This window comes from Struthio camelus, chromosome 23 (assembly GCF_040807025.1).
Source record: "Struthio camelus isolate bStrCam1 chromosome 23, bStrCam1.hap1, whole genome shotgun sequence".
Taxonomy (NCBI): domain Eukaryota; kingdom Metazoa; phylum Chordata; class Aves; order Struthioniformes; family Struthionidae; genus Struthio; species Struthio camelus.
In genome coordinates, this window is record NC_090964.1 from 9,783,926 (window position 1) to 9,797,001 (window position 13,076).

General features: G+C 37.8%; 1 protein-coding gene across 10 annotated transcripts in view; it reads left to right on the forward strand.

Moving 5' to 3' along the window:
- ZMYM4 (zinc finger MYM-type containing 4) overlaps positions 1–13,076 on the forward strand; it is a 44,624-nt gene that overhangs the window by 1,921 nt on the left and 29,627 nt on the right. For 5 of the 10 annotated variants that reach the window (XM_068917681.1, XM_068917672.1, XM_068917673.1 and 2 more), the window contains exons 2-3: positions 11,732–11,774; positions 12,175–12,708. In XM_068917681.1, the coding sequence (XP_068773782.1) occupies positions 11,732–11,774; positions 12,175–12,708 (577 nt within the window). Of the gene's footprint in view, positions 1–6,903; positions 7,105–11,731; positions 11,775–12,174; positions 12,709–13,076 lie in introns of those variants that run through there. The other 5 variants (XM_068917678.1, XM_068917674.1, XM_068917679.1 and 2 more) reach the window with 3 other exon arrangements.

The window sequence follows — 13,076 nt, forward strand, 5'->3', positions numbered from 1 at the left end:
TGCACTAGATGCTAAGTCCAGCAGGCTCCATTGATTACTGCTGCACATGTCCCAGCACATTATGGAAAGCGTCTCACGTGCTGTTGTCATTGACAACTTTCTAGCTTCTTGCAGAAGCAGAGAACTTGTTTGGTAGAATTTACAGATGATCTTGGGAAGTTGCAGTTGCCTCAGGCTATTAAGTAAGGGAAGGAGAAACACTACAGGCCAATCTAACCTGAAGGAAAATACCTTTCTGGTCCTGAGTCTGGTAGTGAGCTTCAGTGTGAGAAGGGCTTCCGTGAGACTTTAAAACAACTGGTAGCACCAGTCCACTGCATTCTGTCCATCTGCGTGCCGTCTTCGTTCAGAGCCCAAGAGGTGAATTTCCCCATCTTCTCTCCCCGCACCCAAAACCACTTTATGCACCAAGATGTTCTTGAGGAATGTGGGAGAAGTGAATCCTTCCTGGCTGCTCAGATGAACAGTGGAAACTGTGAAGAATGAGATTAGCGGTCAGTAAATAAGGTGCACTTATATCTCTTCTATTGAAAACAGTAAGTAATGAGGTCTTGGAAATCCTGTATATCCCCTTTCTCCTCCCCTATGTGATCCAGTTCCCCTTCTAAGGGAGATAAGATGATGGAGTCGTCCAAATCCGGGGCTTAAGGAACAATGAGCATTTCTTACAAAATTTTCTGTTCCTTCATATGGAAAATAGAAAGACTGTTTTTTATGATAATGATTTATGATTTTTTTTTTTTTTCAGACAGGAACGTTGTATGTGCTGGTACATTAAGAATTCTTCTTTTCAATGTGAAAACCTTTTGCGAAGGTTGTTATTCCAAAAGCTCATACACTGAAACTGGCATGTTGTAGAACCCATTGATAAAGGGATGCCATCTTTTATCTTGAGGCACAATAATTGGCAACTAACTAAAAAAGAAAACTTTTGTCAGTGTAAGACTGACATAGAAGTTTATCTCATTTTATTTTTAATAATATCCTGAAAGTTCTTATTTTTAAATCGTTATTTCAGAGAAGGTTAATTTCTGCCCAAAATCAAAACTGGTGTATTTTCTAAGGAAAATATATCAACTTTTAATATTTATAGATATTAAATAAGATCAAGGTTGACTTGAAAGGTGTCTGATTATATTGCTTTTTATTTAGTTGATCAAAAAAATGTGTCACTTTGGCTTTAATTTGTATGTAACATCACTAACTTGAGCACTTTCCATTTTAAATAGAATGATCATTTATTTACGACCGTACTCTGTCAACCCATTGAACTAGACAGGACAATTTGTGGTGTACAGTACTAACTACTGAAATTTGACACTTGGGCTCTTGGAAATTAATTTGATTTGAGTAGATAAACAGGCGTATGCCTACATCGATAAAACAGCTATTTTCAAAAGATTTTTAATTTTGCATAGCTTTTATTAAAAATTGAAGGAGACACAAGTTTTAAAAAGTTTTGTTACTGGACTACGTTTATATGATACAAAGACAATGAAAATGTTTCTCTGCAAAGACTTATGCACCTCTCAAAGGATGCTTTACTATCATAATTCTTGTATTCACATTCTAAAAATAAGCCTAATGGATCTCGATCTTTTACGTTAAGGCTTTTCACATTGTATAAAATACAGAAAAATAAGTAAACTATGCCCACTTTAAGGCCCCATACCTGATAAGAATTTTGGAAATAGGTGTGAGAATCACTCCCAATGTTACTGAAGTGACTATCTCAACGTTTCCCTCACGTAATTACTGTTTTAGCCCCATCATGTCTTCAAGACATTCCAGTTCATGTTGATCTTTCCCTAAATAAGTCCTGTAGCAAGTTTTACGTAGTAAATTTTCTTGAAGGATTCCGGTCAATGACTTCCTCTATTCAGATGATTTCCATCATCCATTTTATAAGTGTCTTAACTGCATAAAAGCAGCACTACTGTACCTCAGTCCTGCTTTTGCTTGTAACGTTTATTCTCTCTGATCATCTAAACTCCTCAGAATAAGACTCCTCCAGCACAGAAGGGAGTGTTAGCAGAATTGTGCGTGCTCTCAGTGTCCATCATGTTAGCCTATGTTCTGCGTTTCAACATTTAGTAGAAAAAAAAAATCATGTTTCCACATGGGCAAAAAAGGGAGATGGGCAGAGAACGCTAGCAAGGTTGGGTTTTTATATTAGTTGTGTAGTGGAAACAGAAAGAGAATGAACAAGAATCAATCTGGATAAATAACTTGAGAATAAAACGAACTCTGTTCTTGGGAAGGTCTGGTAGAGTGTTTCATGAATGCTGTAAGCGTGAGACTTTGATAAATGAAGCCTTGCATGATCTTGATCCCAGGAGCAGTCACTTTATTTCTAGAAGTTCATACCAGGGTGAAGCAAAAGCCATAAGACAACTGAATTTGAAATCTCCTATCATGAGCTGCTCTTTAGCCATATCAAGGAAAGGCAGACCAATTTAAGCAGGCTGCAAACTGGTGCTAACCTCATGACCTAGAGCAGATAACCTTTATTGCCGTACTGTTCCTTCAACTGACTTTCTGGAAGTGCAACTCGGATATTTCAAAGGAAATAAAAATTAAAAAGTTTAAAGACTTATCTGTAGCTTTGCTTTGTCAAACTGATACTGATCCAACAACTGCATGCTGCATTCTGTCCTTTTTATAAAGACTAAATGAAAAGTGATGATAATGTATTTCATTTTGGTTACCATATTTGCTCTCTATTTTAGGTATGTGTGTTTAAATTTAATTTAAAAGCAGTTTGAAATATTAAAAAGGGCTTATATATAAATTATCTGCTGTGTTCTTTCTGAAAACCCAAAAGCAAAATCATAGTGAGTACTGAAATGGCTTAAATTTTGAGGATAGTCATAGAGAACAGATCAAGAGATCTGTCTTTGGGTCTTTTCTGAGCTCCGACAATATCGTCGTTAACGTGTTAATGCTTCGATGTAGAAGTATATTTAGAATCACTAGTCTAGTCTTAAGAGGCATTTGCAGACTGGAACAGATAGTTTTAAAGTGTGTTGTATCTAATACTTTGAAGTTTTTAATGAGAAATGTATGATACTCAGTGACTATTACAACTAAAGCTCTTTTCCTGTCGCATTGGGTTTTATGGAATAAAAAGTTAGCTACCAGTTTCAAAACCATAATTTAAATTTTACATTTGGTCTCTTTCCCCCTTTTATTCTAAATGTTTGGTAGCTGATCCAGATTCAGAAAAATACTTAAAGTTCTCATATTAGAACTTGGAGGAGCTTGGGGGAGCTTAGTATCCAGATTTTCCAAGGCTGCTTGGAAAATCTGAATCTTGGTCCCAAGTTAGCTAAGCACATTGATCTGAGATCTATCAGGCTTACCAATCGCCTAAATCCCAATCTTTACCTTAGGCTTTTGTTGTCCATGCTGGTGGTCAGAAAGCATAAACTCCCTCCCTCCCCCCACCCCCCAAAGTGTAACACAGGAGAGTACTAAGCAAGGTACAAGAATGCTAGGCACTTCTGAATCAACAAATACTGCAAAGTTGCCTTTGTGTACCAGTCCGCTGTGCCAGTGCTGAAATGGTCTTTACATACTATGCTGTATTGCAGATGATAAATATAGGACAAATAATTGTTGATTCCTGTTTTTGCTTTCCTAGCAACATGAAGGGGAAAGAGTTTAGAAATAAATGTATTTTCCTTTTTGTCATCCTCATGCTGTAAGCCGTACCCATAAAATAATTATCTGTTTAGTCTAGCCCAGGTTATCTGGACTCTGTCTACCATCAGTGAGAGAAATGGGGTTCTCTGAAAGATCATCTGCCCAATCCTAGGGTAAGATGGATTGCCTTCTGGAGGTGCCTCTTCATTTCTATTGAAAAGAGAGGAAGCCTGAATGACTGGCCTAAAAAACTAATGTTTGGTTGTCTAAATGTAGGTGAGAAGAACCTGGGATAGAATTAATGTAATGTCACACAATTGTTCCTACAGGAGAAGTTTGGGAATACTTACTTTCTTTTATTTTTTTTTAAATGAACTTACTCTTGTCCATTTTTGATTCTTGAAACTTGTCAAAACGAGCTTAAAAAGTAGCTGGAAACAGTTCATCTTTATTCTAAATGGTTCAGTATGCTCAAGAAGGCTTTTATGAAATACAGTTTCGTTAATATAGACTGTTAGCACAGGTCTTTATTATGTTTAATATTATCTGGTAGAAGTTGTCATAGTGTTCTATGAAAAATGGCACTTACTTCCTTGGGAAAATTTGTGTTATCGAGAAACTTACTGAATTGGTAGGTTTTATATGTCTTTAAAAAATGTTTCTTGGGGGAAGACTGTATAGCCAAGTTTTACCTGCATCGCTTATTTCAAGGCAGAAGAATCTCAAGTAGAGGTGGGTCAGTATTTTTTTTTTAAAATACCTCACTGTGATAGTTGTTCACTACTTTGCAGGCATCTTGTGCAGACAGTCTTGTTTACGTAATAGGGCAGTTCTCAAGTGCTCCATGAAACGATGGCAGGAGCTTTGCAGAGAGCTCTGATCACACAGTATTAGTGTTTTTTCTGCCTGTTTTAACAGGTGTTCAGGCATTTCATTCTGAAGAGCCTTGGATATCTGTAATAATACCTGCAAAGAAGGTGGCACATCCAACTAAGCTGCCTACTCTAAGAACCACTCCTTCATAGGAAAGGAGAACGTAGAAGCCAGCCAGGGCAACAGCTAAGAACGGGACTGGAATTGTAGCCATCTCTAAGAGAAATGCCGATTTTTATCGGAGCAGGAGAGGAGAAAATCATAGGACTGTACAGGCGTGTTGAAGAGAAGTGGAACAGGCAAAAAGGGAAGCCTGAGTTAGGAAGATACTTTGAAGAATAAAGTAGAATGTGTGACTGCTTTTATTTTTTTAAGGACAAAAATACAGAAGTAGAGAAAGCTGCGTATATATACAGCCTCTCCTGTTTTCACCACCAATTGTTGTTGTTGGCACATAACTCTTATGAGAAGGGAAAAGCCTTGCAGTACCTAATGGTAGATGAGATGATTCAGCAGTGTGGGCCTATTAACGTATAAACGGACCTGTAAAGGAGGGCTGATAGTCCCTGTTGTGTTTATCAACAAGCAGAAGGTGCTGTATGTGTAAATTTTCCTGATTTGCATGCAAAGCCATCTTGTAAGCTTCTTATTTGAGGGCAGATTATAATGAAAAGTGGACAACTTAGGTTTTATGCATGTATCACTTTCTTTAAAGATAAATTTACTAAGATTTTTTTTCTGTTAGTAAAATAACTGTTAGCAAATCAATTACTAACGTGGCTCATTATCCTCTTGGGGGAGACATTGGGTAAAGGACTCTTTCCTAGGTTATAGTGTTCTGTTCCTCCAGCCCCAGATTGTTGTCCTCAGTGCTTTTTTGGTGTATTATCTAGACTAGTATTTCCTAAAAGGACATGATGATGGCTTTCTATTAATGAGAGACTCAGCTTCTGAGTTAAATGGAATTAAGGGGATTGTGTACTTTGCAGAACATAATCTTCTAAATAAATTATAGCTGCTCTTTTGAAAGCTTTGGCTAAAATATTTAAGTATATATTTGTAGTCTGGGAAATGTTGTCCTCCTTTGGGGATGATAAAATATGTTACTAAAGTGAAATATTTGGTTTGTAATAATTACTTGCTGAATATCACATCAGAAACAATCACTGTTGTAACGTGGAACCCAGTCTGATTTTGGTGTTTTTTATATACATGTAACTTTATTCACTTCATTTTAGTTTTTTTCTGACTTATGCTGTGAGAAACAGGGATTGAACTAATTTCAGTTCACTTAGAGATTTAGTTTAACCAAACTCCCAGTGTCAAGGATTGTTTGTAGAATGCCTTAAGCAGTATGAAAGTTCAGCACATAGCTGGGGAGCAGGGTTTGGAGGAAGAAGTCTTTTTTTTTTTTTTTTAAGAAGACCCTAACTGTGATGTCTTGATTTACTTTATGCATATTTGTGTGTGTGTGTGTTTCTTAATTTGCAAGGCCCATGCATTTGGCAGGTTTCAGATCTACATATCTTATTCTGGTGGCTATGCAAAAACTATTGTGAGCTGAAGCCTTCAGTATGGAGCTGGTTCCTTTTCGAACTCACCTTTGTGGAGAAATGGAGATGGGCTAGGCTCTCCCTCTGTTCTTTATAGGTATTGATTAAAAATACTGAAACATTGAGAAAAGATAAGGCACACTATAACATTCTGTGCATTTGGCAGGCTGATCTGCTTGGTTTCATATATTTTTGTAACACTATTCAGCTTGTGTGTGTTTGGTGGATGTGGAAACCACTGATACAAGGTAGACAGAGGTTTTGTTTGGAATTGGCCTGTGAATATTCAGAAAACTCAGAAATGCCCAAAAATCTGGGCATAGGAAGGAATAATATCCTTATGTGCTGAATTGCTCCGTGGTATTTATGGTGAATTCTAAAAATGCAGATAGAAAATGTCAGCAGCACATGCCTTAATCTTATTTTCTGAAACTTGAAAACTTAAGATGTATAAACAAAGTATAATTGTATTTCTTGAACAGGAAGATTAGGAGCCATAAGAAACAGAAAAATGTCTGCCTTTGTCTTTTTACATGTATAGATGATTGTTTAGATTTGCCTTTAAATTTACCCATCATAGTATCCATTTAATTACACTTAGATTAAAATAGTGATTGCAACTAAAATCTAGGCACAACCTTCTGAAAGCTTGAGTGTTCATCAAATGCCCACTGAAGTCTGAAGGACATACCTTGCAAAATCAATAGAGTTCGCGTCCTCCTGCCTCCTGCTCCCAAAATACATGCTCTGATTCTATTTTCGGCTATTAAAAAGCACCGGCCGGCAGCCTGCCCCGCTATTCCGGGGGGCGTCTGGTAAGCGGGCGCGCGGGATGCGGCTGTCCGGCGCGGAGCCCAGCCGGCCGGGGCGGCTAGGGGGCTCTGCAGGCCCGGCTCCGCGCGCGGAGCTCTATGGCTCGCCTGACCCCGCCGGGTTCTCTTCCTGCCGCAGTGGTTCTTTTCCTGTAGCAGGTATCTGCAGCAGCCTGGCTCTTTGTTACCCTCTGCTCTTTCCCTCTCTAGGTGCTTTGAAGGTATGGATCAATGGGTCTGTCTGCGAGGCTGCAAAAGCAGCGCTAGGAAAGACCCAGTGCTTAATTTTGCTTGTGCTGCATGGTTTTCCTGCAGAAGAGGTGCAGTGCATTTGGCTGGCTGCCTGGCATCTCTTCTAGGGATGTCATGTGTAAAAGGTCAGGGGATGCTTCCTGATCTTATTACACCTGATTAAAGAATAGGAATAAAAATGCAAATTGCTTTTTAAAAAATTATATCTTCCTTAGGAGTTTATTAAATTCTGAGTGGGGGTGTATGCTGTCCTCTGAAGGTGCGAGGGAACTGTATAGACAAGAAATTGAGAAAAATCTTTGGGTTTTTTGAATTGCAATTCCTTAACGTCTCTGTTTCTTCTCCACAGTTTGCTTATGGATGCACTAAAACCTAAGATCAGACTTCAAAAGGCTTGCTAGAAAGATATATGCCTGTGTATGTTAAGTTGTTATGATTTTTTTCTTTAAAGTAGTTCTTTATTTTGTATACAAAACGGTATTGTAGCCATAGGGCAGCTTCCACCTTTATATTGCACAAAAATAATTTATTAATTGTTTGGTTCATGGATGCTATGGCAACTTTGAATGCCATTACAGTATTGAACAGGTTTTTAGTTAGTGCAAATTAGCACATTGTATTAAACCGTAAACAGTGTTCTTCTGTCACCCGCTCCAAGCAAATAAGGGGTGAGTACTGTGGATGTAACAATATTTTCCTAGTGTCTAGTGTGTAATTATAAAAAAAAAAAAAAATCTACCAACATACCTAGTGAAATAATTTTTATAAAAACAGTGCTGTTGCTCTGTTTGTAAAGAATAGTTAGTTTAAAGCAAACTCATTTTTAGATTTATTTTAGTAATTATAATTTCATTGAAGATTTTGTTGCCCCAGCTGATAAAAAGCCCGACATTTTTCTTTTTAAAGTTGCTGCCTCCGGAAATACCTAACAGAATTTGCTTTATCAGCATTTGTGTATTATTATATTATCTATTTATTTATTTGTTACAACTTGAATAGGCAAAACATTGCTTCGTGTACTAGTCTAGCTAATGAGACAGAATCACTAAGAAACATATATTCTGAAACATTTCATTTTATTAATTCCGTATTTAAGCTATTTTGTCTTAAAATCTTAGGGAATGTTTACTGTCTCAAAAGCACTGATTATCGTTAAGTTATTCTCTGGCAAAATATTAGCCAAAGTGATAAAATGAAGGTATTAAAAAATATATAATAGTCATATGTTTTGTTTTAAAACTAGAAATGTGTTTTGAGGACTATGTTGGGAATTTCAAGCCTAGAGTATAGTAACAGAAGACTTTCCATTCTGCATGCTTTCCATTCTGCAGTAGCCTAGGACTTAATCTGTGATATGGAGGTGCCTCTTCTTAGAACTATCTCTCAGAGGACCTTTAAGAAGTGCCGTCTTATGAATCAGTTGTATATTTACCTTTCTAATCCTTTCTAATCACCACATCTTAAAAAATTAGAGCAGAAAAAATGAAGGGAATTAAGAATGGATGGCAACTAATCAGAGGAAGAAATATTAGGACTGGTAAGAGAGGGACCTGCGGGGTAACTTTATCTGAATGTAATAATAGAATAATGTGGAAGTAGTAAATTGGGCTTTATTACTTATATTTCTGTGTAACGCAAGACCATTATCCAATGAGAATCAACTTATTTAAAACTTATAAAAGGTAATACAATTTTTGTGTAACTACTTGTTAATATATGAAAATTCCTCCTGAGATGGCATTAAATAAGGTCTTAATAGGATTCCAGAATGGATTCAAGAATGGAATAGAGTGTATATAAATGGAGAGAATACCCCACACCATTTCAGAAAAGATATATGAAGGATATGAGCCCTCATTTGAGGGCATAGTCCAATTATAGGCTGGAACTAATAATTCTTTTTTTTTTTTTTTTAATGTGTATGTAGATACCTATGTATCCAGACACATGAACATGCAAATGCTTCCTCTAGTTGCCTCTCTGGACTCCCTCCGCATGGGGGATCTGATGCTGTCCACCATCAGAAACTAGTAGTGGTTTAGCTGTGACTGCTAATGTTATCAGATGCTGAAGTTCCTGTTTTATAAGTATTTGTAATGGAGCCTTTTGATAGCAGACACAGATCTGCCTATCCCTGTAGGTCTGAAATATATCTTCAGACTCTTGATTCTTAATTGGCCTGAGCATTTCCATTTCAACAGACACCTCCCTGCACAGACTAGTTATCCCTTCCTTTCTTCCTGTTCTGACTCCAGACTGTCGCAGCTCTACTAAGGGTCCCAACTAGTGTGTATTATGACCTGAATCTTCACTTCTGACATAGACTGTAGGGTATGAATCCAACTGTAACCTCTGTAATTACCTGGACAAGCTTAGAGCAGGGGAAAATCACATCTGTAAACTATATGCAATTAAATGTCTATTCCGAAACCTTTTAAAAGGAAGAAAATTGATTAAGCTCTAAAAGTTCCCAAGGCAAACACATCACCTATTATTTTCATAGCCTCATTAAAGAAAGAGGAAAGAAATCCCAAATAGGCTTTTTTTCTAGGATGACCTCGTGGTTGGGAAGTGTCTTGGATTCCTTCCAAATAGATTGTAAATGTTGTCCAACCTATCCAAAATATTTATGGTAGTGCCTAATGCCCACTTGCAAATGGCCCCTTGTGCTAAGTTAAGCCTTGCATTTCTTTGAATGAAACAGAAAGGTCCAGACAGCAAAATTTCATCTTCTAATCATGGGATTTCTGTTTTGTCACCTATTAATAAAAGATTTATTAATACCAGAGGAGGAAGAATACCCAGGTTTTGGATATGTAAAGTGACCAAGACTGTGACAGAACCTAGAACACTTCCCCACAGGTATTCAGGATCTCAAATGAGTTAAAGAACTACTTTGATGTAGATTTACTTCAACGAAAGCATTCTCTAATGCTTCATCAGCACTGAAATGTTCTGTCTTCCTACCGGAAAATTGTTTGAGATTTTCTTGGAGAAGAAAGTGCAATACTGATAGGAAGCAAGAAAAGGATAAAGTAAGTTCAAGATGCAGAAAAAAATATAGGCTATTGTTTTTGCATCACAGGGGTTCATACTCTGATGTTATAGCCAAACGGCAGCCAGTTCCTTTCACTGTTCTTGTATAAAAACAGTACATCGTCACTCTTTCTCTTCTCAGCATCTGGTATTAGCACTAAATATGTCCAAGACTGATGGGATTAGTTTTATGCTAGGGTAAACGTAGTTAGTTACATGTGGACTTGTAGATCAACATTAAACTAGCATCTCCTGAATCACTCCTAGTATCATTATAGCAGTAAGAGGACTCAGGCCTTGCAGACCTTCCTGGAAGGTGGTTGCTTACTCTTTTTTGCTCTAGACAATGAATGATGAATGATGCTTTTCCAGCCACAACTCTGCTCACAGGAGCTGGAAAGTTTTGATATCAAAGTGCAGTGTTGAGTTGTCTTGAAATTCACAATGCTGGACAGGGCCTCACTAGAAGTTAGTTCTGTATTTGTCAAGTTAGGTAGAAGGTGCTAACTTCCCATTTTGGACTTGTAGGTGATATTGGATGTAGGCTAATGGACTCACTGCCATCGGACGAATCCTATAACAGTGTGTTGTCATCCTTTCCCAGAGCTGTCTGCTAAGGAACTGATAGTTCCCCACTGCATTCCTGTGGAATCCCCAATTTATCAACTAAGTGACTTGAGTCCAATGAAATTAGAGATCATCCCTTTGCTATCAAATCCCATTACTTTCCTTAAGATGGCTTAAGAATTGATGTGTGAGCAGGATCTACCAGAAAAGAAAAGGTAGAACTGGAGATGCAGAGAGAGATGACTTAAATGAACTGCTCTTATCTGTTAGGAAAAAAGGACAGATGCTAATAAGAGCAGGGCATTCTAAAGAAAAGCGAGTGTTCTGAGTGCGCATGCTTCTTCAGACAGCATTCATACATGCTGTCAACTTCAACATCTGTCAGAGGAAGTGTAATGAAAGCGGATGTTTTGTACAGCACACAAAGTCATCATCTGGTTCTTCTTCAGTGGCATTCACACTGACACTCATTGTCTCACAACTCCTAGGAGTTAAGTATGATGTTTCACTGTCACTGGAAAGGAGACATTCCTTGGTAGAATGATTAAACCTTTGTATCAGTGTAGCCCGTGTCAGCGAAAGTGGTATGCGTTGGTATTGTTCCATTTAGAATGTGTAGATGAAATGAAAGCTTGCAGAGAGCAGAAGAGGGCAGAATGCTCTTGGTGTGGGATCCACGATCTTGACCTAATACAAATATCACCTGTAGATATGAAAGTTTTCACGTTCCCTTCCCTCTCCTTCCACCTTTTCTGTGAAGCAACAGTAATTTTAAATTTTTATTGTTTGCTTTTTCTATGTACTTTTAAACTTCTTAGGATAAATGTCCCTTTTTAGTAGTGTAACAGTCTGAATTCACAGAACTTTGCTTGGGGCAGGAAAGGAAGGAAGAGGAATTGTGATATTTTTATGGTTTTGTTTTTGGTAGGATACGTTTTAACAAAGTACATCTCAGCTGAGCAAGATAATGATATAGTGCTTTCCTTTTTACAGTTTGAAGATAAATCTGATGCAGTATTTGATATTACAGAAAAATGTAAGTATTTTTATTTATTTATGTAAGGTCATAGTTCAATAGAAAACTTCTTAGATGTACCACTGCTGCCAAAAAGGCTATCTTACTCTTCTCCCAGCCCTTGCTATTCATTCCCTCTCTGCACTGCCTTCTCCACAAATACTGCTTATGATATGAGTTAAAGATAGTGCCCCTTCTTCCTGCATTAGTTTTCAGTTTCTGCTTCACCCTGTGGTGAGTGGGGCAGAAATGTTTCTTGTGTCAGCAGAATTTTGTCAGTAATGTTGGCCCAAGAAGGCTTAAAGGGTTCAAGGAATTACAGCATTAGACGGATTAGCAAAGGACATTTACACATGTCCTTTTGTTACACGTAAAGTTTGTGACTTTTATGACTGTTTACCAATATTTTGTTCCTTCCTAGGTGGTGAAATCCTGGATGCAGAAATGTCTGAGGACACTGACCACAACTTAACACCTGCCCTCGACAGCATATCTTATGGAATACAGAATCGAACAGGATCTGAAAATTCACTGCTGGATGATGATGATGATGATGATTACTTTCTGAACTCTGGGGATCTTGCAGGCATACCTGTTGTTGGGAGTGACAACGAAGATGATCAAAATTTCACTCCAAAAGACACTCTCCCTTCAGCGATTCATGCTGAAGACCATTTGGAAGAGGGCAAGAGAGTTACAGAACATGAATTGGACAGTGAAAAAGAAATTCAGATTCAAAATGCAATCCAGAAGGATCTCACTTCTCCGTTTGAACAGGGCCCTGTATTTAAATCAATTCGAAAAGATTTTAGCATAACAAGAGATAATGGCAAAGAGACTTTTTCCACAAAGGACAAGAATAGAGAAGGACATTTTCAAGAACGTGAAAAACGGTTGGAAAAAATCCCTAAAGATATGGATTCTAGATTGAAAAGCAGTTTTCTTGACAAAGCAGGTAACTGTTGACATCGTAGACCTGGCTACACAGGAAGGAGGAAGCACGAACTAGATAGAAATTAGTGATAGAGCTAATTACTGAAGACCTCATCTCGGTGAAGATAATATGCCTAGCTATATGTAGGGAAGCATTTTATTAAGAACCCTAAAATACGATGAAGTCTGTGTTAGGACGAGGATTTGCAAAAGGGCCTGACAGGATGAGGGGTTCTCATCCTCCACAGCTTGTGTCAAAGCCTCAGCATAACATTTGTTGTGGTGTTTTACTAAACCAGGCTGGGTGACACTTGAAGCTTCCTTATGTTTTTCTGGCAGTTTTTTGTAGACCTTGAAACTCCTTAAAAGAAAAGATGATGAAGTTTAGTT